The sequence below is a fragment of the Pelmatolapia mariae genome, linkage group LG4 (assembly GCF_036321145.2).
Source record: "Pelmatolapia mariae isolate MD_Pm_ZW linkage group LG4, Pm_UMD_F_2, whole genome shotgun sequence".
NCBI classification, from domain to species: Eukaryota; Metazoa; Chordata; class Actinopteri; order Cichliformes; family Cichlidae; genus Pelmatolapia; species Pelmatolapia mariae.
This window is the reverse complement of record NC_086230.1, coordinates 545,090-571,082: the sequence shown is the minus strand read 5'-3', so window position 1 is coordinate 571,082 and position 25,993 is coordinate 545,090. Positions and strand designations below refer to the sequence as shown.

Sequence of the window (25,993 nt, the reverse complement as noted above, 5' to 3'; positions counted from 1 at the left end):
TTTTACTTGGTGTAATATTATTCTTGTGCATTAGTGTTAAAGATACAGGAGCATGATCGCTGACAGCTATAGGGTGAATCTCAGTGTCTGAAATGTCCCTCAGCAGTGAGCTGCTGACCAAAAAATAATCCAGACGAGAGTAGGAGTGATGAACATGTGAGAAGAAAGAATATTCCTTACTGTTGGGGTGAAGGGAGCGCCATGCATCGCAAAGACCAAAGTCGCTCATATACTGTTTGATTATATTTGTGGACTGCCAATTACGCTGAGTTCCTGTTGTGTTGAGCCTATCCATTTCTTCATTTAGTCCAAGGTTGAGGTCTCCCCCAAGAACAATTGTGCAATCTAAGTGTTCGGAGAGTGCACTGAAAAAACCGTGGAAGAATGAGGGGTCATCAACATTCGGACCATATATACTTACAATAGATAGTTTGACTATTAGGAATCTGCCCTCTGGATCTATAACTGTATCGAGTACTGTGAAATTAATATTTTTATGTATTAGAATTGCTACTCCTCTTTGTCTAGAATTATAACAGGCTGAGAACACATTAGGAAACTCAGGTGTTTTAAGTTTATTCAAACCTGTGACAGGTATGTGGGTCTCCTGTAATAAAACAACGTCTGCCTGTAGTTTTTTAAGTTGGTTAAATATTTTTAACCTTTTTTCCCTAGAGCCAGCTCCATGCACATTCCATGAGACAAACCTTAGCGTGCCCATAGTTGTGTGTTTGTGGCTAATGACATACGCTGTGTGTCTTGCTTAGACGGGTGAGGAAAATGGAAACATCATATTTTTTTTGTAAATAAAGAGAAGAAAATGCGCAGCATGAAGCTCCATAGGTCTGACTATGTGTGTGCATAATAACTAAAATGAGCAAATGTGTGCGTGTGTGTGTCCTATATCTGTGTGCACTGTGTGGCTGTTGTAAATGTGTTGCCTTTAAACGCATGTGTGTGCGTGATCGTGCAGAGTGAGCATGTAGAAATAGACAGTGTCGTTTGTGGATGGATAGGGAAACAGGTGATCGACATAGTGAAAGAAAAGAGAAGCAAGGAAACCAAAGAGCAAGGTGAGCGACAAGAGAGAGAAAAAGGGTAAAAGAAATAAAAACGGAAACATTCCAATTAAAGCATTGGCGGAGAGTGACGGTGACGTTATACTAGATTAGCAAACTGATATTACATAGTTAAGCAAAAGTTAATACAAGAGAGTGTGAGTTAAGAGAATAGCGTAGCGGATTCTTATCTGGTGTGCGGTCAATATAACCACGGAGTGGTGCCGGGGTCGCGGTAGAGCTGTCCGTCCACGTAGAGCCGGTCCACGGCGATGACAGCCCGGGAGCCTTTCTGAATAAAACTACGTCGGACTGGGAACGGGACCCTGCGTCGTTCCAGGATCTCTCTGGGGAACTGGTCGTTCACGCTGAAGTCCGTTCCTTTCAGCTCTCTGCCGCGACTCTTCACCTGCTCCTTCTGCTTAAAGTGGCCGAATTTGGCCACAATAGGACGCGGTCTCCCGCTTCCTGTCTTCCGAGCCCCGATGCGATGCACTCTTTCAAACCCTATGTTTTTCACCGTGTCCTCCGGCAGCTTCAGGTGGATTTTAATGAAGCTTCTCACGGTCGTTTCCCGGTCCTCTCCGGCAGACTCTGGAATACCAGAAAACACAAGATTATCTCTCATGCTACGGGCTTGTAGATCGATAACGGTCTCTTTTATTTTTTTATTTTCTATGTTTAATTGGGTCACATTTTCGGTTAGAGATTTGACCGAGTCCCGTAGCGTGGCGTTTTCTGCAGCAAGTGTTTCCACCTGCTTCTGGCTGAACTCCAGGGATTCTTTTAGAGATTGAAATTCCCGGTGTAAGATCTCTACCAGGGACAGCCTCGCATCAAAACTGGTCAATCGCTTATCGATTGACTCCAGGATGTCGACGATATCTTTGCCGGCAGGCGATGTTGTGCCGGGGGAGTCTGCCGGGCGATATCTTTTAGATGACGGCGTCTCAGTTTTGGCCGGGGAAGACATGCTCTGGGCCTTCTTCATTACTAAATCTTCGAAGCACCGGTCGATGTATTCTTGGAGAGCGTCTAAACTCTCCTCGTTGTCCTCCAGGGTGTTAGAGATGATAGGACAGATGTTGTTAGTTTATTTGGCAATACTGAAGATTAAAGAAACTTTGTTAAATAGAGATTGAAAATGTGACGTCATTGAGGGGTAAAACCGCAAAGCATTGTGGGTATCCGTGGCAAGAGGTACTAGCGCAAGCAGGCTTTCAATTGAAATCAGTTACACAGCGATAAAAAGAAACAAAAAATGGCAAGAAGCTGTTGTATTATTAACTGCACAAGCCGGGCGAACGACAGCCGCGTGAAGCCGACGGGTAAAGCGATTGGTTTTTATCAGATTCTGGCGTGGAAGAGAAATTGTCCAAGCCATGTCTCCGAAGTCACGAAGAGGCGACGGATGGCCTGGACAGTAAATATTCAGCTTTGAATAAATAGTGAATTGTCCTGACAGAATATTGCGTTTCGCTTCTGTTATTACCACGGTACATTGACAAAAACATATACATTTATTCACAGGATAAAACAGTTTTTTGTATCACTAATTGCCCAGTACGGTTACAGCATACAATATTATTGTCACTGCTACATTTCTGTAATGCGTACCAGAAATTATTTCCACTACTAATTAATTCCCGTTGAGCTCAAAGTTCCTATTAATAAACGGTTAACGAATGTGTATTTATGATGACGATTTGTGAGACTGGTAAACTTACCTTTGTTCGTACGATGGTCTTTCGTTCTACACGGTGCATTTCAAGGTCCTGTACCCATCCGTCGGTAAACTGTACCTGGGCTTGTTGCAGTGACCTGAAGTTACTAAAAACTTCATGAGTGTATGCACTCACTCCAAGAACCATATAATTATAAATCTGAGCGTGGTGAAAGTTGAGCAGCACGCTGACGTCTTTTGATCACTCTGTGTGCTCGTAAGGGTCTGACCCTTTCACTCCTTTGATTTTTTCCTCGTATCTTTTCTTTGCCTTTTCGTCGAGTCTGTCTTTGTACGGTCCGGCATTGTTCTCCTTCGTTTTGTACATTCCTTCTTTGGGGAGCAAAGAAAAAGCAAGAAGGCATTGAAACCGGCAAATGAACGTTTTGCGGTGCTGCAAATGCGTGCATTTGATGCGGTACTTTGATTATTTTGCCACGGGATCCCGGCATGCAATGCGCGAAAGTCACGTGGTCTGTCAATCTCTATTCTAGGCTACCATTCGTTTTTTTTTCCCGCCAAATCTCGGGCGTCTGACGTCACCTACAACATGGGTCGCTTACCTTACCCCGTCACTTCCGTCACTTACCTCCGTCCATTTTGCACTTTTGCACAAGAATGCCTCTGGTATTCTTGACGATTCCTTTCTGTGCCCTGCTCATGTATTGAGCCTTCTGTCTGTTCATCTTAGCCACTATGTTGCCTGACAGGCGCTTCCATGTTATACTGAGCAGAGATGGGCAGTAACACGTTACTGTACTTTTTTCAAGTGACAAGTAAAGTAAGGGATTACTAAGGGATCCGCCCCACTCCTGCTAAACAGGTGACAGTAGATTTAAGAGCTGCTGAATCTTTGATTTTATTTATTTATTTGCTGAGTTTTACTTGCATCTATTTGAAAGAGTGTAAACACAAAACATTATTTTATTTCGTATGCTGGAATATGCAGAACATAGGTTTAAATGGTAAAGAATGTCTTCATGTGAAAGACTGTAACATATAATTACATTTTTGCTTGATGCAATGTGCATAAAGTTAAAAGATTAAAACTAATAAAACAATTTTTAAAAAGAGACTTTTCCATTTCATTCAATTTGATATGATGGATTGTGCAGAAAAATAGAGTTGGGCTGAAAGGTCTGTCGCTTTATTACGTATTCAGATTAGGTATCATGTTTTTTAGAAGTAATAAGTAAATAAGTAATCAGTGAAGTAACGGGATGACTTTCTTGGAGAAGTAATCAGTAATTAGGAACTAATTACTTTTTTCAAGTAACGTGACCAGCAGTGGTGCTGAGTCAGGTTGTTGGTTAACAAGTTGTCCATAAGTTGTGGTTGTGGTACTTCAGCATCTGGCTAGCCCTAAAAATGAAGAGCAAACATAAAAGGAGAAACCTTTTTTAAGTAGCGGGTACTTCAAATGTATAATTTCTATCAGCTTTATTTACATCAGCAAACACAAACTGTGTGCAGTCTGTCACACAGTTAGCTAAACGTCCAGGTGCTGTATTTCAAAGGGAGAGAAAAGGAAGAGAGCTAACTTCACTCAGAAACAAGAAAGACAGGACAGGGGAAGAAGAGAGGTTAGATTTAAAGGTAAGGACTGCTCATTCAAAGTTAGAAATATCCTGTCTCAGAGTGACGCTGAAAAACTAGTTCATGCATTTATTACTTCCAGGCTGGACTACTGTAATTCATTATTATCAGGATGTCCTAAAAACTCCCTGAAAAGCCTTCAGTTAATCCAAAATGCTGCAGCAAGAGTCCTGACAGGGACTAGAAAGAGAGAGCAGATTTCTCCTGTATTGGCTTCCTGTTAAATCCAGAATTCAAAATCCTGCTCCTCACATACAAGGTCTTAAATAATCAGGCCCATCCCTGCTGTTGTGATTTGGTACTGTGAGATTCATTCCACCTTCATGCTAACTTTATACCATCTAGTATAAAAACAGCACGAGCAGTATACTGTCAAACATCTGCTTACGTCTTGTTCAGTTCAGTCGTGTAAATCCACAAAGAGCAGTAAAACTCAGAGCAGCAGGAGCCCAGATCAGCTGATCACAGCATGTAGCTACTGGAGCGCTCAATAGAAAGTGTTGTGATTTGTAATTCTTTTCCCCGTACACTAGTATGTGTACTTAGGTAGAGAATGTGTGTGCCTTTACCACTTGTGTTAGACAGTAGGTGTGAATCATGCCAGGGCCTGGTGCTATGTACCAACTCTTCATGCTTCAGGCCTCGTCCATAATGCTCCATTCACATTTTCCAGTAAACCTTCAGAGGGTACTTAACATCGTGTTGGTAATCACCCCAGCAGGGTCCACGTTTCCAGTTTAGCCATGATCCTGCCTCTTGGTAGGATCATGGCCTTTAAAAGGCCAAATGTGGATTCATTGTCATTTTCTGTCAGGTAGTCTCCCACCATCATGGCCTGGGGTGCTTTTTCCTTCAGTGGAGCTTCAGGAGGTGCAGGGCCGTCAAACAGCTGCTGGCTGTGTCCAGATGTTGCAGCGAGCGTCCCTCATGACTGAGGACCCTCGTCTGTGTGGTAACCACTGGGTTTATCCACAGGACAACGCTACAGTACACAATGCTGCAGGACAAGAGACTTCTTCTAGGACAACAACATCACTCTGTTGGACCATCCTGCGTGTTCCCCTGATCTAAATCCAACTGAGAACCTTTGGGGATGGATGGAAAGGGAAGTTTACAGAAACGGACAACAGATCCAGACAGTAGATGCCTTCATGCAGCCGTCTTCACCACTTGGAGAAATGTTCCCACTCACCTCATGGAAACGCATACTGTGACTGTGGGAGGGTCTGTAATGTCCACAGACAGTGTTGTGTTGCTGTGTTGTTAATCCTGGCTTGTGTGTGTTGTGTGTTAGATGTATGCAGGGTGATCGAGCTGCTGGACCGACTGCAGCGGACTGGTGAGCTGCCTCCTCCCAAACTGCAGGCCCTGCAGAGAGTCCTACAGAGCAAGTTCTGTGCTGCCATTAGAGAGGTAAAGTGCCATGGCCCTTTAAAATAATGTTTTAATAATCTTTTTCCTAATGTCTTCTTCCGGTGCATAAAATGAGCATTGTCACGTCCTCACACAACAGTCTGTTTAAAAGCAACTGTTTTCATTTAATTACCTCAGACTTTTGTAAATGACTCATTTGAGAACATGTGCACTTTTTTCTTTTCTTTGTGGACATTTTTGTCTTTATTGAATGGTGGCGCAGTGGAGATGGAAGATACGCAGTACAGGACCGTGGATTGGACTCTCACCTGGGCTGCAGCACACTGGCCGTACAGCCTTCAGTAGAGAGTAGTAGATGACCTGCTCTGCCTCCCGAGCCGCAGCCACAGATTTAGTCTCCAATCAGTGAAAACTACACTTTAAGTTTAAGGCCATTTACTAAAATCTGATGCTGAACGAGCAACCAGCCACCACGTTAGCTTTCTTGGCAACACTTGCATTTAAAAAGTTAAGTTAGATAACTAATGACTTAATGAATGAACTAAATAGTAAAGAAGAGAATAGAAAGTAAATAAGTGTGAGCCTTGAAGCTGTTATCAAAGACCTGACTGAAAGCACACGGTGCAGTTTCTTATATTTAGCTAATAATAGAATTTATCATGGATGTTTGCAGGGTTATCCATTGTCTGTGTATCTACTGCACTGTGTGATGCTATAACACCATTAGACTCCAGTCTGAGCCCCCTTTGCTCTGCTTTGTTGTCCTTAGGTTTATGAGCAGCTCTATGACACTCTGGACATTGTTGGAGGACCAGAGGTGCGAGCCCAGGCAACAGCCAAGGTATTACAAATGACAAAGCAGCTTTATTTTAGAGATTTGGGCTGTTTGTGATTGCAAACCACAGCAGTGTTGTAGTTCTTAGACTACGACACTCTACTAAAGATGCACTAAAGATGCCACTACACAGACTGTAGTGGCATCTTTAGTGCAAAGTGGGAAAAATCTGCTTCCGACTACACATTGGAATATTTGACTGTACTGAGCAGACACTGAGATACTGAGAACAGTGCCATATGTGCCACAGTGCCATTTGTTAAACTGATAAATATGTTTTAACAAAAGTAATACAGTTAAATAGGATTAGCAGTGTAGCACTCCTGCAGTGCTGGAATATGGTGACCTGGATGGACTGATTCTTATAGAGCGCTTTTGTACTCGGAGTTCTCAAAGCTATACAACATGTCTCATTCATCCAGTCACTTCCTTCTATACTTAAGTGCAAACTCTACATTCACACTCTGATGGACGCATCGGAGAGCAACTTGGGGTTAGTATCCTGCCCAAGGATACTTGGCATGCAGATTGGGGAAGCCAAGGATCGAACCAGCAACCTTGCAGTCAGTGGCTGAGCTGCTCTACCACCTGAGCCACAGCCACACCGTAAAAGGGGTTTGCACCAGAGTGGCAGAGTGTGAAATTAGTTTTTGCTCAAAACAAGCGAAGATCTAGTGATGGTACATCTCCCACTGAAACAGTAGAATGCATAGTTGAAGGGAATCGTGAAATGCTACAGATGAATGCAGCGTTTAATACATGAATTGAAGAATACCACCTGACATCCTTCCAGAGTTTGCCTCTGACGGGTATCTTTGTCTCCTTGAGCCTTTGACCTCTAAAAGCCTGTCATGGTGCCATGTGAGGACGAATGCTCGACTGGTTAGCCGGCTCCACAGTGTGCTCTTCCTGACGTCTCCTCTCGGCAGTTTGAAATGCTGGGCAACTTCATGTCCTGGTTTTATGTCCTTACTCTCTCTGTCTGGGTTTTTTCTTCCTTTGTTTCCCTTTCCTTTCCTCTTTTCTGGCAGCTTTTGCAATCAGAATTTACTATTGTTAGAAACATATTTGCATTTCTACGACGAGCTGTGCATGCTCTATACAGGCTCCTGTTTGTGTTGTCTGTTTTTCATTATTTATTTTAGTATATTTGATCTATTTATGCATTTTTATTAAAATTATGTAATTCAGTTCTATTCATTTTTTTATGTCTATAGAGCCGACTCACAAAAATAGTTGCCTCAAGATGCTTATTTCAGTTATTATTCAAAGTGCACATGAAATATTCCAGCGGCAGAGCTGACCGGAGGAGGGAGCACAGCAGTCTTGTTAGGGTGTGTGTGTGCGTACATGTATGTGTCTTTGTCACAACACTGCTGGATAGCGAGAGGAGGAAGTGGCTCACCGACAGACCCAGCAGACTGTTGATTTAGGTCATCTTAGACTGTAGATACAGTGCATACAGGAAAATTATACTCTGCAGCTGTGACATGTTTGATTTCAGTTTTGCATCTTTTACATTATTGACCTGTGGTGTGAGTCTGGATGAAAAGTGCGGAGTCTCTCTGTCAGTTCCTCCTCTTAACAGCTGAAGAGGGAAAGACAGACATTTTTATCCAATCGGATACAGCTGACTACAAGGCCTGGTTGATTTGACATGTAAACAGCAGGTTTCTCTGGGCTGTGGGTGTATCTGCTGCAGTTTCTCTTAAAAGTATTTTTTATAAAAAACACCAATGTGGCGGGTCAGTTTGTATACAACTTTTTACTTTATTCAGTTCAATTCAATTCAGTTTCATTCATACAGCGCTAAATCACAACAACAGTCGCCTGAAGGCGCTTTATATTGTAAGGTAGACCCTACAAGAATACATACAGAGAAAAACCCAACAATCATATGACCCCCTATGAGCAAGCACTTTGGCGACAGTGGGAAGGAAAAACTCCCTTTTAACAGAAAGAAACCTCCGGCAGAACCAGGCTCAGGGAGGGGCGGGGCCATCTGCTGTGATTGGTTGGGCTGAGAGAAGGAAGACAGGATAAAGACATGCTGTGGACTTTATCAGTCACTCAGACTGTCTATAAACAGGCCCACATTTAACTCTACCACTGTGGGAAAATAGCTTGTTTTGTATTGCATCCTTTGAATGCAGCACATGTTTGTCCTCCCACCTGTGTACTGTCAGATCCTCTGTTGTGTGTAACAAATAGAGGGAGGTAACTGGAGATGTGATGAAAAATAGAACTTGTTGTTTTGCTCATCATGTGGTTTCCTCTCTGATTAGGCCACAGTGGCAGCCTTTGCAGCCAGTGAGGGGCACGCCCACCCAAGGGTGGTAGAACTGCCCAAGACAGAAGAGGGACTGGGCTTTAACATCATGGGTGGAAAAGAGCAAAACTCTCCCATCTATATCTCAAGAGTTATCCCTGGAGGAGTGGCTGACCGCCAAGGTGGGCTGAAGAGAGGAGACCAGCTACTTTCTGTCAATGGTGTGGTAAGAGGATCACAGAAGCCCACTTACAACCTGCTGAGGAGCGGTGCACACAGCGTGAATCTTGAAACTCAAGACCAAACGCAGTAACTGAATCCTGGAATTATTTTAAAAATGTTAACTACAAGTATTTATCCAAGACCCCATTTAAAACCATTGTCTGTATAATTTGTAAATTCAAACAAAAACATCTCTTCATATACGGCACATTTACACTTGGTTTTGGAGTGGTCACGCGCATCAACAGTCACATTTATTATCATTTCTAGTTCATTTTGTACTTTATGTTCAGTAGAACATCTACATAAATATACAGTCTCAGTATATTATAATTGATATAAATAATTGATGCTGTTTGATACTAATTGATTAATTTAGCCTACCTGTTGGCCTGGATAAGGTGTTGTAGGGGTCAGGTGCAAAGTGTGTTGGGTGGGGGTCGGGGGCCATTCCTCCCCGTCAGGTCCCTCCAGATCTCACTGTTGTTCCCACTGGGACAATGGGACGACAGACTCAATACTCTGAGGACCTCCTTAAGCCCACTGATGCGTCTCCTGTAGAAGCAAAGGCTGGGGACAGGAGAGACAACTCGTCCATCACTGAGGTAGTTAAACACCTCCGTGGTGGCTGGGCCTCTGGGGTGGATGAGGTTCACCCTGAGCTCCTAAAGGTGTGAATGGTGCAGTGTTTCTTATGCTGACATGCTGAGAAAGATGTAGAGAATCTGTGCAACAGCTTTAAATGATTCCTAAATGCAGTGGAAAAACTTAAAAGACTGCTCTTAACCTACAATCCCTACCTCTTTCACTCACCTTATCCAACATTGATAGTGAAGGTGTTAAAGATACTCCATCAGTCGCTTTAATATGACTCAGATGTAACCATAAGAACAGGTTACTAGCACCCTGAGAGGTAGAACTGGTTGCCCAGCCCAGATCACTGGGAGGTTGGAGAGGTACTCTACCCATACGTGACAAGAAATGTGAAAACAAGTGTATCCATCTCTCTAAAATGAAGGAATACTGTAGAGGTACATGTCAGTGTATCGTCATAGCTGAAACAGGTTAGCACTGTCCTTTCGCTCTTGGAAAGGGTTGATAAGCAGTCATTCTTGTTTCTCTCTTCTGAACGGAGCAGTTTCTGTCATATTTCGGGCCTCCTTCCAGAACAAAATGACTGGGTGTGCATCAGAAGTTAATGAGGGTGATCTCTGTCTGTACAGCTTACCAGGGCAACCCTCGGGAAAACCCACAACCTATTTCAATCGCTATCAAACCACATCATTAAGGGTAGAGGGGAGGTCATCAAATGTTCACTTTATGGGTGGAAGAGTAAACGTAGTAGGAAGAAACAGCTTCTTGTAACATGTGAGACTTCTGTTTTGTGTTGGTCTACATGCAGAGTGTTGAAGGTGAGCACCATGAAAAGGCTGTTGAGCTGCTGAAGGCTGCACAGGGATCAGTCAAGTTGGTGGTCCGCTACACCCCGAAGGTGCTGGAGGAAATGGAGGCTCGCTTTGAGAAGATAAGGAGCGCCCGGAGACGACAGCAGCACACCAGCTACTCGTTAGTCTACAGTCAGCATGTTTGTATGTGGTGTGCACCCATACATATATTAATATGTAATGTAATACATATAATCATATGTTTGGATACACACTGCTATTATCCTGAGTGTGGCAACTAGTCAGCTGACCATTGTCAATGACAGTGGACAGTTTTTCAGTGTTTATACAATACACCACCAGTGTAAATAAAAACAGATAATTTGCACATCTAATAAACTCTTAGATTTTATTCACAGAACAAAATACATCTCAAATGTTTAAAATTAGATGCATATGAGATTGAATTTAATTCAGTGGAGTTTTATTTAAAAAGCAACAAATCACAATAAGATGAAGACAATAATACAGCAAAAAACCCAACAATCATATGACCCCCTGTGAGCAAGCACTTTGGCGACAGTGGGAAGGAAAAACTCCCTTTTAACAGGAAGAAACCTCCAGCAGAACCAGGCTCAGGGAGGGGCGGGGCCATCTGCTGTGATTGGTTGGGGTGAGAGAATGAAGACAGGATAAAGACATGCTGTGGAAGAGAGACAGAGATTAATAACAGATATGATTCAATGCAGAGAGGTCTGTTAACACATAGTGAGTGAAGAAGAAACACCCAGTGCATCATGGGAGTCCCCCAGCAGCCTATGCCTATTGCAGCATAACTAAGGGAGGATTCAGGGTCACCTGGTCCAGCCCTAACTATATGCTTTAGCAAAAAGGAAAGTTTGAAGTCTAATCTTGAAAGTAGAGATAGTGTCTGTCTCCTGAATCCAAACTGGAAGCTGGTTCCACAGAAGAGGGGCCTGAAAACTGAAGGCTCTGCCTCCCATTCTACTTTTAAATACTCTAAGAACAACAAGTAAGCCTGCAGTGTGAGAGCGAAGTGCTCTAATAGGGTGATATGGTACTACAAGGTCATTAAGATAAGATGGGGCCTGATTATTTAAGACCTTGTATGTGAGGAGCAGGATTTTGAATTCTGGATTTAACAGGAAGCCAATGAAGGGAAGCCAATACAGGAGAAATCTGCTCTCTCTTTCTAGTCCCTGTCAGGACTCTTGCTGCAGCATTTTGGATTAACTGAAGGCTTTTCAGGGAGTTTTTAGGACTTCCTGATAATAATGAATTACAGTCGTCCAGCCTGGAAGTAATAAATGCATGAACTAGTTTTTCAGCGTCACTCTGAGACAGGATATTTCTAACTTTAGAGATGTTGCACAAATGGAAGAAAGCAGTCTTACATATTTGTTTAATATGTGCATTGAAGGACATGTCCTGGTCAAAAATTGATATTGATATACCTTTATTAGTCCCACAAGGGGAAATTTCATGTTAAGGCTGCCGACCTATTGCACGCAATGGCGGCGCCATCTTACCCTCCGGCCATACATACATTACACAAAAACATCACATGGGGAAGACAGGTCAGAGAGGTATAACAATGGAAAAATGCACCACATGAGGAAAGATAAGGAGAAAAAAATAACTCCCCCCAGACTGAGCTCCAATAGGGAGATCAGTTTGAGAACAGAAAAAAAACACCTCTGCACATAGCACATGAAAAAAAACTCTTAATACACCAAAGAAACATTTGAGACAAGCAACAGGGGCGGGTAAAGGGTGAGAGACAGCCGATGTAGACAGTACATCCGGGCCTGCAGCCTATGCGCTGGTCTCCTTGATCCACCGTCAGCATCGGAAGGGAATAAGCGTCGAAGGCGTTTGGAGGGGGGATGAGTGTACATCAGCATGTGTATATATGTCTGTGTGCGTGTATGTGTCCAGAGTTCAGCTGAGACAGCGTCCTTCACCCTGCCAGGCTAAGTAAACAGTCTTCCAGCCAACCCAGGTGGCCTTGCATAGAATGGGAAGAACAGTCTAAACACAGTCCGTAATCAGGGTGTTGTTGTTCAGCTCCAGCCTTGAGACCACAGCTGGCGCCGATGGGGTCTCCGCATGAAATGATGATTTTTACTTTAGTGCGAACAACTCATAAGAATTTCAAAGCTGTTCTAACAGTCCAACACTGGTCTCTCAATCTGCCGTTGGAGAGCCGTGAGCTTCTCCATGATGTTATCAAACTTACGTTCCGTGATGTTGTCATTCTTGTGCTCAAAGAGCAGGTTCTGAGAACTCACAACCGCAGTGAGCTTCTCCAAGATGTGATCCAATTTGCGCTCAAAGGTGTTATTCCGAGCGAGCCCCTCCAGATGTAATCCAGTTTGCACTCAGAGGTCTTATTCTGAGTATTCACGGCAGCCGTGAGCTTCTCCAAGATCTTATCCGTGCTGCACTCAGTGAGCCCATTTTGAGAAACTCACGCCTCGTCCCATCATTTCAATCCCAGCGGGCAGCCTTGTGGGGGTTTGAACAGCCGGTTCCGCTTCCTTAATTCTTCGATAAGCCAGGGCCAAGCCAGCTCCGATCAGCAAGAACCCTGTTATCATGGTTCCAAATAGATAGATATCTTCAGCACTCAGGCTCACCCGAGCCCAGACTTCTCGTTGAAGGGGTGTAATTGCATTCAGAGACCAGTTGATCAAATCCACAATTCCTCTTTTAGGTTTTAGAGAACAGACTGTGAGAGAGTGTTCCAGGAAAAAGTAATACAAAAAACACGAGACTAGACAAGGACACAAGAGGCTAAGCAGGGAAGCTAAGGGAGAGGAGAGGAGGAGGAAAAAAAAGTGCGACCGCCTTCGTCAAGAGCAAGAGCTGTCTCCAATGACTCCAAGGTTCCTCACAGTGTTACTGGAGGCCAAGGTAATGCCTTCCAGAGTAAGAATCTGGTTAGATACCATATTTCTAAGATTTTCAGGGCCGAGTACAATAACCTCAGTTTGATCTGGATTAAGAAGCAGAAAGTTAGCGGCCATCCAGGTCTTTATGTCTTTAAGACATTCCTGCAGTTTAACTCATTGGTGTGTGTTACCTGGCTTCATGGACAGATAGAGCTGGGTGTCATCAGCATAGCAGTGAAAATGTATGCTATGTCTTCTAATGATGCTGCCTAAGGGAAGCATGTATAATGTAAACAGAATTGGTCCTAGCACTGAACCCTGTGGAACACCATAATTAACCTCAGTGTGTGAAGAGGACTCCATTTACATGAACAAACTGGAGTCTATTAGATAGATATGATACAAACCACTGCAGCGCAGTACCTGTAATACCTACAGCGTGCTCTAATCGCTCTAATAGGATATTATGGTCAACAGTATGGAACGCTGCACTGAGGTCTAGCAGGACAAGCACAGAGATGAGTCCACTGTCAGAGGCCATAAGAAGATCATTTGTAACCTTCACTAAAGCTGTTTCTGTGCTGTGATGAGCTCTGAAACCTGACTGAAACTCTTCAAATAAGCCATTCCTCTGCAGATGATCTGTTAGCTGTTTGACAACTACTCTTTCAAGGATGTTTGATATGAAAGGGAGGTTGGAGATTGGCCTATAATTAGCTAAGACAGCTGGGTCTAGAGATGCTTTTTAAGTAAAGGTTTAACTACAGCCAGCTTCTCAATCATCCATGAAAGTAACTCTCCAAAAGTTGATTCTGTTCATCTGGACGTAGCGTTTTGTGGGAGAAACGTTTCGTCACTCATCCAAGTGACGTCTTCAGTCTCAGCTGACTGCAGGTTTCAATCTTATAAACAGTACATTTGCATAATGACTGAAACCAGCCCACTGAAGGAACAATGGGCTGGGAGGTCAGTTCCTTAATCATAATTATACAAATTCTCATGACCATTGATCAACAATCACTGACCAAAACCCACTGATCAATGTCCATGAGTCCCATTCACAGAGAGTTGGGGAATGGCTGCAATCACAGCATTGTAAGATGGCGAAAGATGTACCCATTTACATGAAGAGGGAAAGATCATCTCTGAATCGAGGAGGGGGCCTAAGGGTACATCTGTGACCATCTTACAATGCTGTGATTGCAGCTGTCAAGTGTCTGTGAGGTGCCCACACTTGAAAAAGACCAGACTTTGAATTTCACTCAATTTATTTTTGACCAGTTTCAGGTTCATTCAGATAGGTAGGTAGTTAGCTAGTTAGATAGCCGTTTTGCTAGATAGGTGAAAAACCTTTAAACACAAGAAATAAAGAACATTTCATTAATCATTCAGATAAATTAAATGCATTATGCAGAATACAAACAAAATAACAAAAATATATACACTTCAGTAAATGCATTTAACATAGACAAAAGTATTTAGCTTTAGCTAAACTATCATTTAACCCAGTTTAAGTTAGTTTTACATTCATTGGTTTTTAATCACAGAGCTGAGTAATTTCAAACAACGAAGATGAAATAAACTGTGGTTCTTAAATACACAAAATGTGTCTACCTTGCATTTTATACTTTTTATAAACAATTACATTTTTAAAGTATACATTTTAGAGTTTGCAAATATTTTAATGGAGACAATTTATTCAAACTTAAACATTCATTTTAATATCAATATAATTTTTTAAACTTAAATGCAGTAACTATTTCCCAAAGCATAAATACATTTCCACAATTGAGCTTCCATAGTTCCCAAACATATAAGCAGCAAATATGAGTCCAAGAGTTTACCGATAGCCCGTCTAGCTCAAAGTCTCCCTCACAGTGGAAAGTGGATTGTGCTTTGTTTGCTGTCCTCTCAGTATGTCGCACACGGGTCAAATGACTGCTGCATGCATTTTAAGGTCTACTAGGCACGCCAGCCCTTGATTGCTCTAATTCAGCTCACCTGGCGGAGCGGCGCGCACCAGGCCGCGCTTAGTTGTAGATTGCACACAAGGTCTAATCAGCGGCCACGCGCAAGCAGCAGCAGCACAGAGCAGGTAGTGGGCAGGAGGAGGAAGAGAAGAGTAACAGCCACACCTACTAGGTCAGCGCGACAACAGCCATTCCCCAACTCTCTGTGAATGGGACTCATAGCCATTGATCAGTGGTCTTTGATCAGTGGGTTTTGGTCAGTGATTGTTGATCAATGGTCATGAGAATTTGCATAATTAAGATTAAGGAACTGACCTCCCAGCCCATTGTTCCTTCAGTGGGCTGGTTTCAGTCATTATGCAAATATACTGTTTATAAGATTGAAACCTGCAGTCAGCTGAGACTGAAGAAGTTACTTGATGATGACGAAATGTTTCTCCCACAAAACGCTACGTCCAGATGAACAGAATCAACTTTTGGAGATTTACTAGTTAACGTTAAAGGGATGGTTGGCTCAACAGAGCTCTGACTGTTTGTCAGCCTGGCTACAGTGCTGAAGAGAAACCTGGGGTTGTTCTTATTTTCTTCAATCAGTGATGAATAGTAAGATGTTCTGGCTTTACAGATTTTTTATGTTTAAGTTGTTTGTTGCTGGTTTTTAGTTTGTTTTTTGTCTGTTTGGGAGCTGACACAGTCTCTATGGAGATGGGTTTTGGGGGGGTAGCAGGAGGAGAGAAGCTGCAGAGAGGCGTGTAAGACTGCAACTCTGCTTCCTGGTCCCAACTCTGGATAGTCATATTTTGGGGGGTTAATAAATTGGTCCATATTTCTAGAAATGAGAGCTGCTCCATCCAAAGTGGGATGGATGCTGTCTCTCCTAACAAGACCAGGTTTCCTCCAGAAGGTTTATCTATGAAGCCCACATCGTTTCTGGGACACCACTCAGACAGCCAGCAATTTAAGGAGAACATGCGGCTAAACATGTCACTCCTGGTCTGATTGGGGAGGGGAGAAAGAACTACATTCCCACGTTGTTTTGCAAAACGCAATACCGGTCAGGTTAATGACCTCAGTGTGTTATCCACTGTAACTTGGTCTGCCACGTGTGATAACACCACTGTCTTTGTTAATCTATTAAACATTCAGACACTTATGAGCAACGACCATCTAATGCAGCATCTCCTCACCAACCGTAAGTTAGACTTTCCCAGCTTAACTGAGACATGGCAACAACCCCATGACTTCTCCCAACTCATTGATCCCACTTCTCTGAGGGTTGTTTACATCTGTGTAGCTTGTGGAACTGGGCAGGCAGGTGACTTACCAGTAATCTTAGTGGAAGGAATGTGGGCATGGGGAGATGGGAGTGGGTCAGCTAAGCCTGTCAGAGGTTTCATGTGTTTGGCCTGGGAGCAGGTCAGCAGATGCAGGAAAAAGTGACTTAGCGCACATACAAACCGTCTGCACCAATTACATGTTGGCTAAAATAGAAATGATTAAGCTACCTAACACTCGGAAAGGCAAGCAGTTTCCTTCATGTGGACTTGGAGTTTAATTTTCACCTGCCTCTCGCAGGTACCTGGACTAAACCAAGCCATGAAGTAAGGAGGGGGAGGTGGGGTCAGAGGACTGTATCTTTTGTTTCCAAAAACAAAACTAATGCTAGGAATCCAAAAACATGTTTATAAGTGAAGTGAACAGTGTTTTATGGTGATACATTAATCATATTTTCATCATTTAATCCTGTTTGTTTGCATCAGTTTTCTAGGGGCCCTGTCAGTCACAGGCCCTCGTCATCTCTTTTCTTGTCCTCCTTGCGATGCACCTGTATGCAGATGACACCCAGCTCCACCTCACCAGCAAACCTACTTGCCTCTCTCCTCTCTAACTGACTGCTTGTCTGAAATAAAATCTTGGTTCTCTTCAAATTTTCACAAATGAAACAGTGACAAAACTGAGGTTCTCCTCACTGGTAAAAAATCAAGCCTGTTCCAAATGGATCGTTTTTCCTTAGTCATTGCTAGCTCTTCTGTCTCCCCCTCTTCACAGGGTAAGAGTCTTGATACTCTGTCCTTCTATTCTCATATAAATATTATTATTTGGTGAGCATATTTTCATCTAAATAACAGTCCCTCCCTTACTCCCCATTCCACTGATATCCTTGATCATTGCCGTTTTGAGTCTTGCCTGGATTACTGTAATTCCCTGTTCTCCCTCTTCTTTGGTCTTATTCACACATTCCTCCCTATGATTCAGCTGGTCCTGGATTTAGCTACCCATATTACCACTAGAACCTCCTCTATTCACCACGTCACTCTTGTTTTGCAACAGCTTTACTGGCCCCCAGTAAAATTCTGTATCAACTTCAAAATTCTCCTACTGACATTGAAGGCCATCTTCAGCCTCACCTCTCCAAATTTGTCTGAGCTTCTCCATTTCCTTCTCCTACCAGCATCCAGCATCGTTTTGTATAAATCATATGTGTCACTGAAGTGATACATGTCCCAAACACCTCAGCCTTTTGAGTAGAAGGAGTAGAGGCTCTATTCTAAGATCCCCTCACACCATCTCTAGGAGAAGAGTCCAGCCAGCCCTCAGAGGAAGCTCATTTCTGCAGCGAGGATCTCATTCTTTCAGTCACTACTTAACCTTCCTTACCCGGGTGGACTGGTGCAGCGCTGTATGACTGCAGAAGCAGCACCAAACTGTCTGTCACTCTCCCCTTGCTCCACATTCTTGAACTTGGCTACGTCTAGAAATTCTTTCCAGAAAAATTATGAACTGAATCAGTGACAAAGTACAAGTGCAGAGTCCAACACCCACGGGAAATGGGTCCAATGTATTGCCAGCAATAGGGAACAAGCTCTCACTGCAGTTGTGCAGAGACTGAAGGCCCATAGCACTGGTCCAAGTACCCTATACTGCAGCAGCTCCAGTGTCTACCATCTGGCACCAACTACCTTGTGGCCATAGCTCCATACAACTGTCAACTGCTAACTTTCTGCAGCATCAGTCACAGAACTCCAAAAGTGCATAGAAAGCTTCACAGAATGTGTTTCCACAGCCAAGCAGCTGCATCCAAGCCTTACATTACCAAGTTCAATGCAAAGTATCAGATGTAGTGGTGTAAAGCACACCACCACAGTACCCTAGAGCAGCAGAGACATGTTCTCTGGAGTGATGAATCATGCTTCTGTGTCTGGTAATCTACAGGACAGGTCAGGGTTTGGTGGGTGCCAGGAGAACAGCACTTGTCTAACTGCACTGTGACAAGTGTAAAGTTTGGGGGTTGGGGGATTTTGGTGTGGGGTTGTTTTTCACGAGCTGGGCTCAGCCACTTAAACCCTTTTTCCATTATATCTACTCAGACTGGCTCGATGCAACTCGAGGTGGTACGACTCAGCTGGACTCAGACTCGGGGTCCATGCAGTCTTTTGATGTCATATTTTCGGATTGCCTTGGATTGCTTGGAACCCAGCATAGTAGGTACTAAAAACCTGGTAACATGTGCTATGACCTAGTGGAAAACCCTAAAAACATCAAGCCGACCTGAGTAGGTACTAATGAAAAAGGGCTACAAACCTTGCAGGAGCAGGTTGATTGCTGTGGGCAGAGGCAGGTGGCTAAAAATAGACAGGGGGTCCCAAGAATGCTAGCAGGATGGAGGGTACAACTGATGTTAGTAACAAAATTAAGGCTGGAGTGAACCAGTGGAAAATCAATTATTTGGAAAAGTTTTAACATTGTTAAGAACCAAGAAGGCAAAGAGCTGGACTTGTGAGAAGTGTGGCAAAGTTCTTGTATTTCATAGTTTCACATCACTCCTGTTCAGTGACATCTACGTGTGTGTTTTAGAGAATCCATCACCTTACACTGCCAGGATGAAAGCTTTCAAACTACAGACTGCTGCATGCATTTTTGATCTGGATGGAAAAACCATGACTTAATAATAATAGGATTAAGTGAGCCGCCACTGGCAGCCAGATTGAAAAGATCGTCCTGCACAGGGCTCTAGTGCAGAGTGGTCCAGCCAATGCCCCCCAACCTCCTCCCCACTAACCCTCTGTTGAACTTCTGCCAAAGATCTTGCAGACTGAGGCCTCTGTCAGACATTTCCAGCACACCCACACTATATGTTTGGGCAAAGTCAGGCCTGGCCAACATCCTCCCTTTCAACAAAACCAAATAATTTCCTCCCATTTATGTAGTGGAAATGTCAACAAGCGCTGTGTGGCAGGCAGGAGTTGGACCCAAAATGCAGGCTCTCAGACTCGAGGGATGAACTCAAAATCACAGCTTTATTGGCTGGCAAGGAAGATGCAAGGCAAGGCAAGTTTATTTATATAGCACAATTCAACAACAAGGTGATTCAAAGTGCTTTACAGAGACATTAAAAACAAAAACAAATAAAAAGCATGATTTAGAATTGATTAAGACAAGCAAACAAACAAACAAACAAACAAACAAACAAACAAAACAGTATATAAAATCAAAAATCAAAACAGTAGATAAAATCAGTAGTTAAAATGTAAGTTTTGAAATTTAAGCTTAAAAGTGTGGATTTGGTGCTTTATTCAAAAGCAGCTGAGAACAGGTGAGTCTTCAACCTGGATTTAAATAAACTGAGTGTTTCAGCTGATCTGAGGCTTTCTGGGAGTTTGTTCCAGATATATGGAGCATAAAAGCTGAATGGAGCTTCTCCGTGTCTGGTTCTGACTCTGGGAACTGATAAAAAACCGGATCCAGATGACCTGAGGGATCTGGAAGGTTCATACTGGGTCAGGAGGTCACTGATGTATTTTGGTCCTAAACCATTCAGAGCTTTATAGACCAGCATCAGAACTTTAAAGTCTATCCTCTGACGGACAGGCAGCCAGTGTAAAGACCTCAGAGCTGGACTGATGTGGTCCACTTTTTTGGTCTTAGTGAGGACTCTAGCAGCAGAGTTCTGAATGAGCTGTAGTTGTCTGACTGATTTTTTAGGTAGACCTGTAAAGATGCTGTTACAGTAATCAAGCCTGCTAAAGATGAATGCATGGACTAGTTTTTCCAGGTCCTGTTGAGACATCAGATCTTTTATCCTTGAAATATTCTTGAGGTGATAGTAAGCTGATTTTGTTATTGTCTTAATGTGTTTTTCTAAGTTTAGGTCTGCATCCATCACTACACCCAGATTTCTCGCCTGGTTGGTGGTTTGTAGGTGTATAGATTGAAGTTCTCTGGTGACCTGTAATCGTTTTTCTTTGGCTCCAAAGACTATTACTTCAGTTTTGTTTTTGTTTAGCTGGAGAAAATTGTGGCACAACCAGTCATTAATTTCCTCAATGCATTTACCAAGAGCCTGTACAGGGCCTCGGTCTCCTGGTGACATTGTGATATATATTTGTGTGTCATCTGCATCGCTGTGATAGTTTATTTTGTTGTTCTTTATAATCTGTGCCAGTGGGATGCATACAAAACAAAACCACACTGGGAAATCTAAGTTCAAGAAAACACAGGGAGAGAGTAACACAGCAATGAGGGACGACGCGACACTGACTCAGAGAAACACAGGGCTTAAATACACTGGGAAATGACGAGGGGAATGAGACACAGGAGGGGAGCACAGCTGGGAGAAATCAGACATAACCAGACCAAAGGGAAGCGAAACTCAATACATTCACGTAGGACACAGACCTTCAAAGTAAAACAGGAATTGTAACACAGACGCGGACTGACTAGGGGAGACAGAACAACAAAGAAACACAGAGACCAACATAAAGGAGGCACAGAGGGCAGCTACTAAACACTCAGAAAACTAAACAGAACACAAGAAACCCAAACTAAGATACTAAACTATAGAATAAACTGAGGCAACAAAGACAACTTAGAACATGCAACATAATGCAAAAACCCTGAGACACAAGAAACTCAAAACACTGGGTCAGGAGCTCCAGGATCCTGACAGGAAAAACTGCCAAAGATAACACAATCTGGGAGGTATAAAATAACTTCAAAGCTGTTGTGACAGAATAAAGCACCCACGCACAGCACCGTTCATTTTTCTTTATTTCCAGACTGTTGTTGTGGCAGCGTTCCAGCTGCCCTCCTCGTTCTTCATGCCACACACAAATCTGTCTTCTAGTCCTGGCGACTCAAATGGAGACATTATCAGATGATGGAGGTCAGCTGTATGAGTCGGCCTCCCCTGACACACACCCTGAGCCCACTGCTCCACCCTTCCCCTGCAGCCGTGCAACAGACCACACCCTGCCACAGCTATCAACCAGAAACTTTGCATATCTTGTCATGATGTGCAACATGTCCTTTAAAAATCTAAAGAAACTTAACAAAAGAATGAATAACCTGGTTCTTTGACAGCACTTTTCTACTCAAGCACTTTATACAACTGCCTGCTTTATAAAAAGCTAAATGCTTTATATCTAACGTTCACATTTCATTGAACGCATGGCAGAACAACTTGGGTTCTTGCCCAAGGTAACTTTACTATATAGACTAGCTGACAGGGATCGAATCACCAATCTTTTGATTAGCAGATGACCTGGTCTACCTTACAGCAACCCAAGATGTGACATGTCTAAAAACTTTTCACGGGAGATAAACAGCATCTGAGAATTGTGTTTTTAGAAATGGGAACCACAGATGAAACTGAAGGGACAGTACTGTTTACCGAAACCTCTGCAGAAATGGTCTTTGTGGAAAAGGCTCCAACACATTTATGTGCTGGCGTGCCCAGTGGCTGGTCCAATGGCTGTTCATGCACAGACCATGAGCCAAGAGCATCACTGCATGACTGCGGCACTGTTCTTTTGACACAGCAAAGACCACCCAGTTGTCAAGGTAATTGTGAATATGACCCATGGGTTCACCCTAGAGCTGACTGAGCCACCCCATGCTGGGTGGACAGGAGAGGAGGCTGGCTATCCGGGCTCCAGGAAAGATCAGGGAGGGGGATGACTGGAGGACGTGCGAGTTTTAGCTGCACGTCCTCCTCTACCGTGTTGGCGGCTGCTATGCCTACAAAAGGTGAGACCTGAGGTCCCTGGGGGCCCATGCTGGAAACTTAGGTGCTGACTGAGGCGTGGAGCCCTGGACCTCTTAGAGCTCCCAGAGCACCTGGACACCTTAGAGAACCTCTTACAGGCCACCTGTGCAACGTGGTAGAAGAACCAAATTGCCGGCTCATCAGATCCTTAAAGTCAGGCAGCAGCAACACCTGCATCTGAGAAGGCTGCGGCTGCCCAACATCTTGAAACCTGGATGCAGGCACTGCAGGGTTTTCAGGGAGAGTAATATCCAGAGCACCGGATGCCTTGCCAATCACATCCAAAAAGTGACTCTGGCCCAGCTCTGTTCCTGGGGAGCTTTCCGATGGCTGTCCACAGGACAAGTCCTAATCCCCAGAGATGACGGTCTCCACATCGAGGTCTTCTTCCTAACAGCTGTCCTCTACTGGCTCCCACCTGGGGGCTGGGGTGAGTGACTGATGGCCCACTCACTCACTGGGCTAATGATGTCAGCCACAACAAGGTCTCACTGGACATGTAAACCTGCAAGACCATGGGAATTATGCCAGAAGGGATCACAGTGAAATAGTCACTACAGAGGAATCCTGGGAGGCTGCCAAAAGACAGGCAGCCAACAGTGAAGTGGAGATCAAACGATCAGTGTATCTGCACTGCTGTTTTATCGTTTATAGCTGTGGAGAGTGTCTTAAGGTAATATCGACACGCCCTGACAAAGGGGGATCATTCCCCGTACATATGGGATATGTAACGGAGTGGTGAGATAGTCTGGATGTGATAGAGAACTGGTGGCAGTAGATGGCTACCCCTCCTTGAGCCCATTTCTGTGGATGTTTCTTCCTGTTAAAATGGAAATGTTGGAATGGAAATGTTCCTGTTCCTACTGTCACCAGTGCTTGCTCATAGTCAAATCCTATCGTATTTGACTATCTGAAACATGAATGTCCAAATACCAAGTACAAATGGAGCTTAAAGGATCGGTTACTGGATGCTTTTTTTCCCTTATTTTTCTCATGCAACATGTCAAAGAATTACGTATGTATCAAGTAAGCAGTTGGTGTATGACGAAGATACTATAGGTGGCACAAATTGATCCATCCCTCCATTTCAGGGGCAGCAGTCTAAGCAGAAATGCCCAGAATTCCCGATCCCCACACACCAGGGCATACTCAAACCAGCATAGACAGAATATCTCCAACATGTCCTGGATCTACCCCGGGGCCTCCTACAGTGTGACAACAACATAGCTGCTTAGATAAACCTGAATAACAAATAGGGTCTGGCTGATAGACTGTGTAGCTGTTGTCATATATCACCATGTAGATTAATGCATTATTTCACCTTCTACAGATCTCTAGAATCCAGAGGCTAACTAGCCTAACGCCTTCATCTGATTTATCATCCAGACCTCCCGATTCTTCTGCTCCAGCAGGAAGAAAGACCATGGATGGAAGCAAAGAAGTAGTCAACCAACAGCTGTTACCTGAGCTGAAGCACTGAAACCCGCAGTTTAGGATCCTCATGCCACTTTCTTAGACAAATGAAAAAATGCTGAGCTAGCTTGTAGTCAGAATGTGCCTGTAAATTTCTTTTCCCAGAGTGATGTCTTCCTGAGCATCCTGTTACATACGGCCAAATATTCTCTCTAGTGTGTAGCTTAATCAGAATCTAAACTGCACATCCTCAAGTGTTTTATAGTACTCTGCATTTCTGATTAGAGTCCACATTCTGCAGTAGACCTCAGTAGCAGAAAAAAACATTTCCCAAGATAGACCCAGATAGAAGGCTAAGTGTTGGCATTTGTGAATGGCTTGTTCAATTTTGTGAAATTGTTGACATTTATTTGTATTTTATTTTTTGTCTATATATTTATTTGCAAATTTCCCATGAATTAAAGTCAGTGTAAAATTAATATTCTTGCATTAGTATTCTTTTATACTGCGTAGTGCTCACACTTACAATCCTCCCATAACACAAGTTTGCAGTCTCACATAATTACATAATCTAGACCCAGTTTCTTGGAATGCTGACCATTTCTTCCCAGTGCTTTTTTCCATCCCTGCTAACCTCATTTCTTCAGGGCTTACACCTGCCTTTACTACCCTTAATGATTTCATGGTACAGTAATTCCTGGCAACTCAAGGATGGGAAAGCCATGCTGAAGCCAGTTTATATTTTGGACAGGACATGGAACATTTATTCAGAATGAAACATTAGTATAGGCGCGTAACTGGACTGATATTTAAGAAGTGTTTTCTACTCAGTTTGAGCACTCGAAGCACATTCTGCTGTAAGGCTTATTCACCCAATCGCACACACATTCATACAGTTTTTAAATCTATACCTAAGTACTTTTCTCTCTGATGGATGCACTGGGAGCAACAGTGGTTTGAGTATCTTGTCTAAGGATAGTTGATACTTCCACAGAAGGAGCTGGAGATTGTTCCACTGACCGTCTGATTGGTGATTGCTGAGATGAACTCCCTGAGGAACAGTTCCAGCACAGTTACTCCTGATATACACATTCCTGGATCTCCTCTTTCATTCTGCACAGGTGCTGCCTCACAATACAGCTAGGCCCAACCAACACATGACTGAGCTTCCTTCTTACAAAGGTCCAAACTGCTTCCTGTACAGGACTTTATTTTTCTATTCTTGATTTCTTAATAGAGAAATTGAAAAAAATAAACAGAAAATAATACTGAAGAAAAACTACATAATGTCAGTCATTTTCCTCAAACTGTGATCTGACTGGCTTAATAAGTCAGATCACATTTCCTATTGGAGAAGACAGTTAAGTCCCACCCCTCTGTAAATATCTGTAAGAAGTCCAGTGAAGAGCTGCCGAATAAGAACAACAACGATAATGTGTAGCATGATTAATATGACTATTTTGAAAATTCTGATTTTATTTTCATTATGACCACTAAATATGAAATATATTTCATTAATACATTTAGATGTATATATTTATAAATGTATTTAGTAAATTTATAATTAGCTTTAACTGCTCAGTGTAGCTTTCGCCCCTGTTACAAACTGGTTCAGACTCCTACCTTCATTTCAGTATTCTGCAAACCTCATGTGGGTGATGTTTGCACCTGGCAGGAAATATTTGTATCTGCATCTCTGTGGGCTCGTCTCTGTCATTGCTCTGTTGCGTGGAGAGCTGAGGTTTGCTCGAGTCTTGAGCTGGTGTTCATTTAAAACCATGAATTACACCATGAAATATCAATCTGAGAGGAGCAGTATGTCGAAGTATGTCGATCCCACCAGATGGCCCTCCAACTATTGCTTTTGAAAATGACCATGCTATTGTGTTCAGGTGCAGTCCGTATTCCACTGGAGAAGATTGTATGTGTGCATGACAGCAAGTTCAAATGTCATGCTCTTGCTCTTTTAGAGCTCAGGTCCTAATAAAACACTGTGTGATAGCAATAAGCAGATACCCATGTGTATGTAAGCTCATGTCCACCATCGACGGGTGTGTGTGTGTGTGTGTGTGTGTGTGTGTGTGTGTGTGTGTGTGTGTGTGTGTGTGTGTGTACGGGTTCGTACTATCCTGGTGGGGACCAAAATCTGACTTTTACTATCCTGGTGGGGACTTTCTGCACCGTGGGG

At 43.2% G+C, this 25,993-nt stretch overlaps 1 protein-coding gene across 4 annotated transcripts in view; it reads left to right on the top strand.

The window, feature by feature from the left end:
* The window catches only part of lin7b (lin-7 homolog B (C. elegans)), a 41,798-nt gene extending 17,514 nt beyond the window's left edge, over nucleotides 1-24,284 (top strand). Inside the window, exons 2-6 of one of the 4 annotated variants that reach the window (XM_063471021.1) lie at nucleotides 5,672-5,790; nucleotides 6,521-6,592; nucleotides 8,872-9,081; nucleotides 10,480-10,666; nucleotides 23,779-24,284. In XM_063471021.1, the coding sequence (XP_063327091.1) occupies nucleotides 5,672-5,790; nucleotides 6,521-6,592; nucleotides 8,872-9,081; nucleotides 10,480-10,666; nucleotides 23,779-23,837 (647 nt within the window). In that variant the 3' untranslated portion in view covers nucleotides 23,838-24,284. Of the gene's footprint in view, nucleotides 1-5,671; nucleotides 5,791-6,520; nucleotides 6,593-8,871; nucleotides 9,082-10,479; nucleotides 10,667-23,722 lie in introns of all 4 variants that reach the window. The other 3 variants (XM_063471020.1, XM_063471022.1, XM_063471023.1) reach the window with 3 other exon arrangements.
* The last annotated feature ends 1,709 nt before the right edge of the window (nucleotides 24,285-25,993 follow it).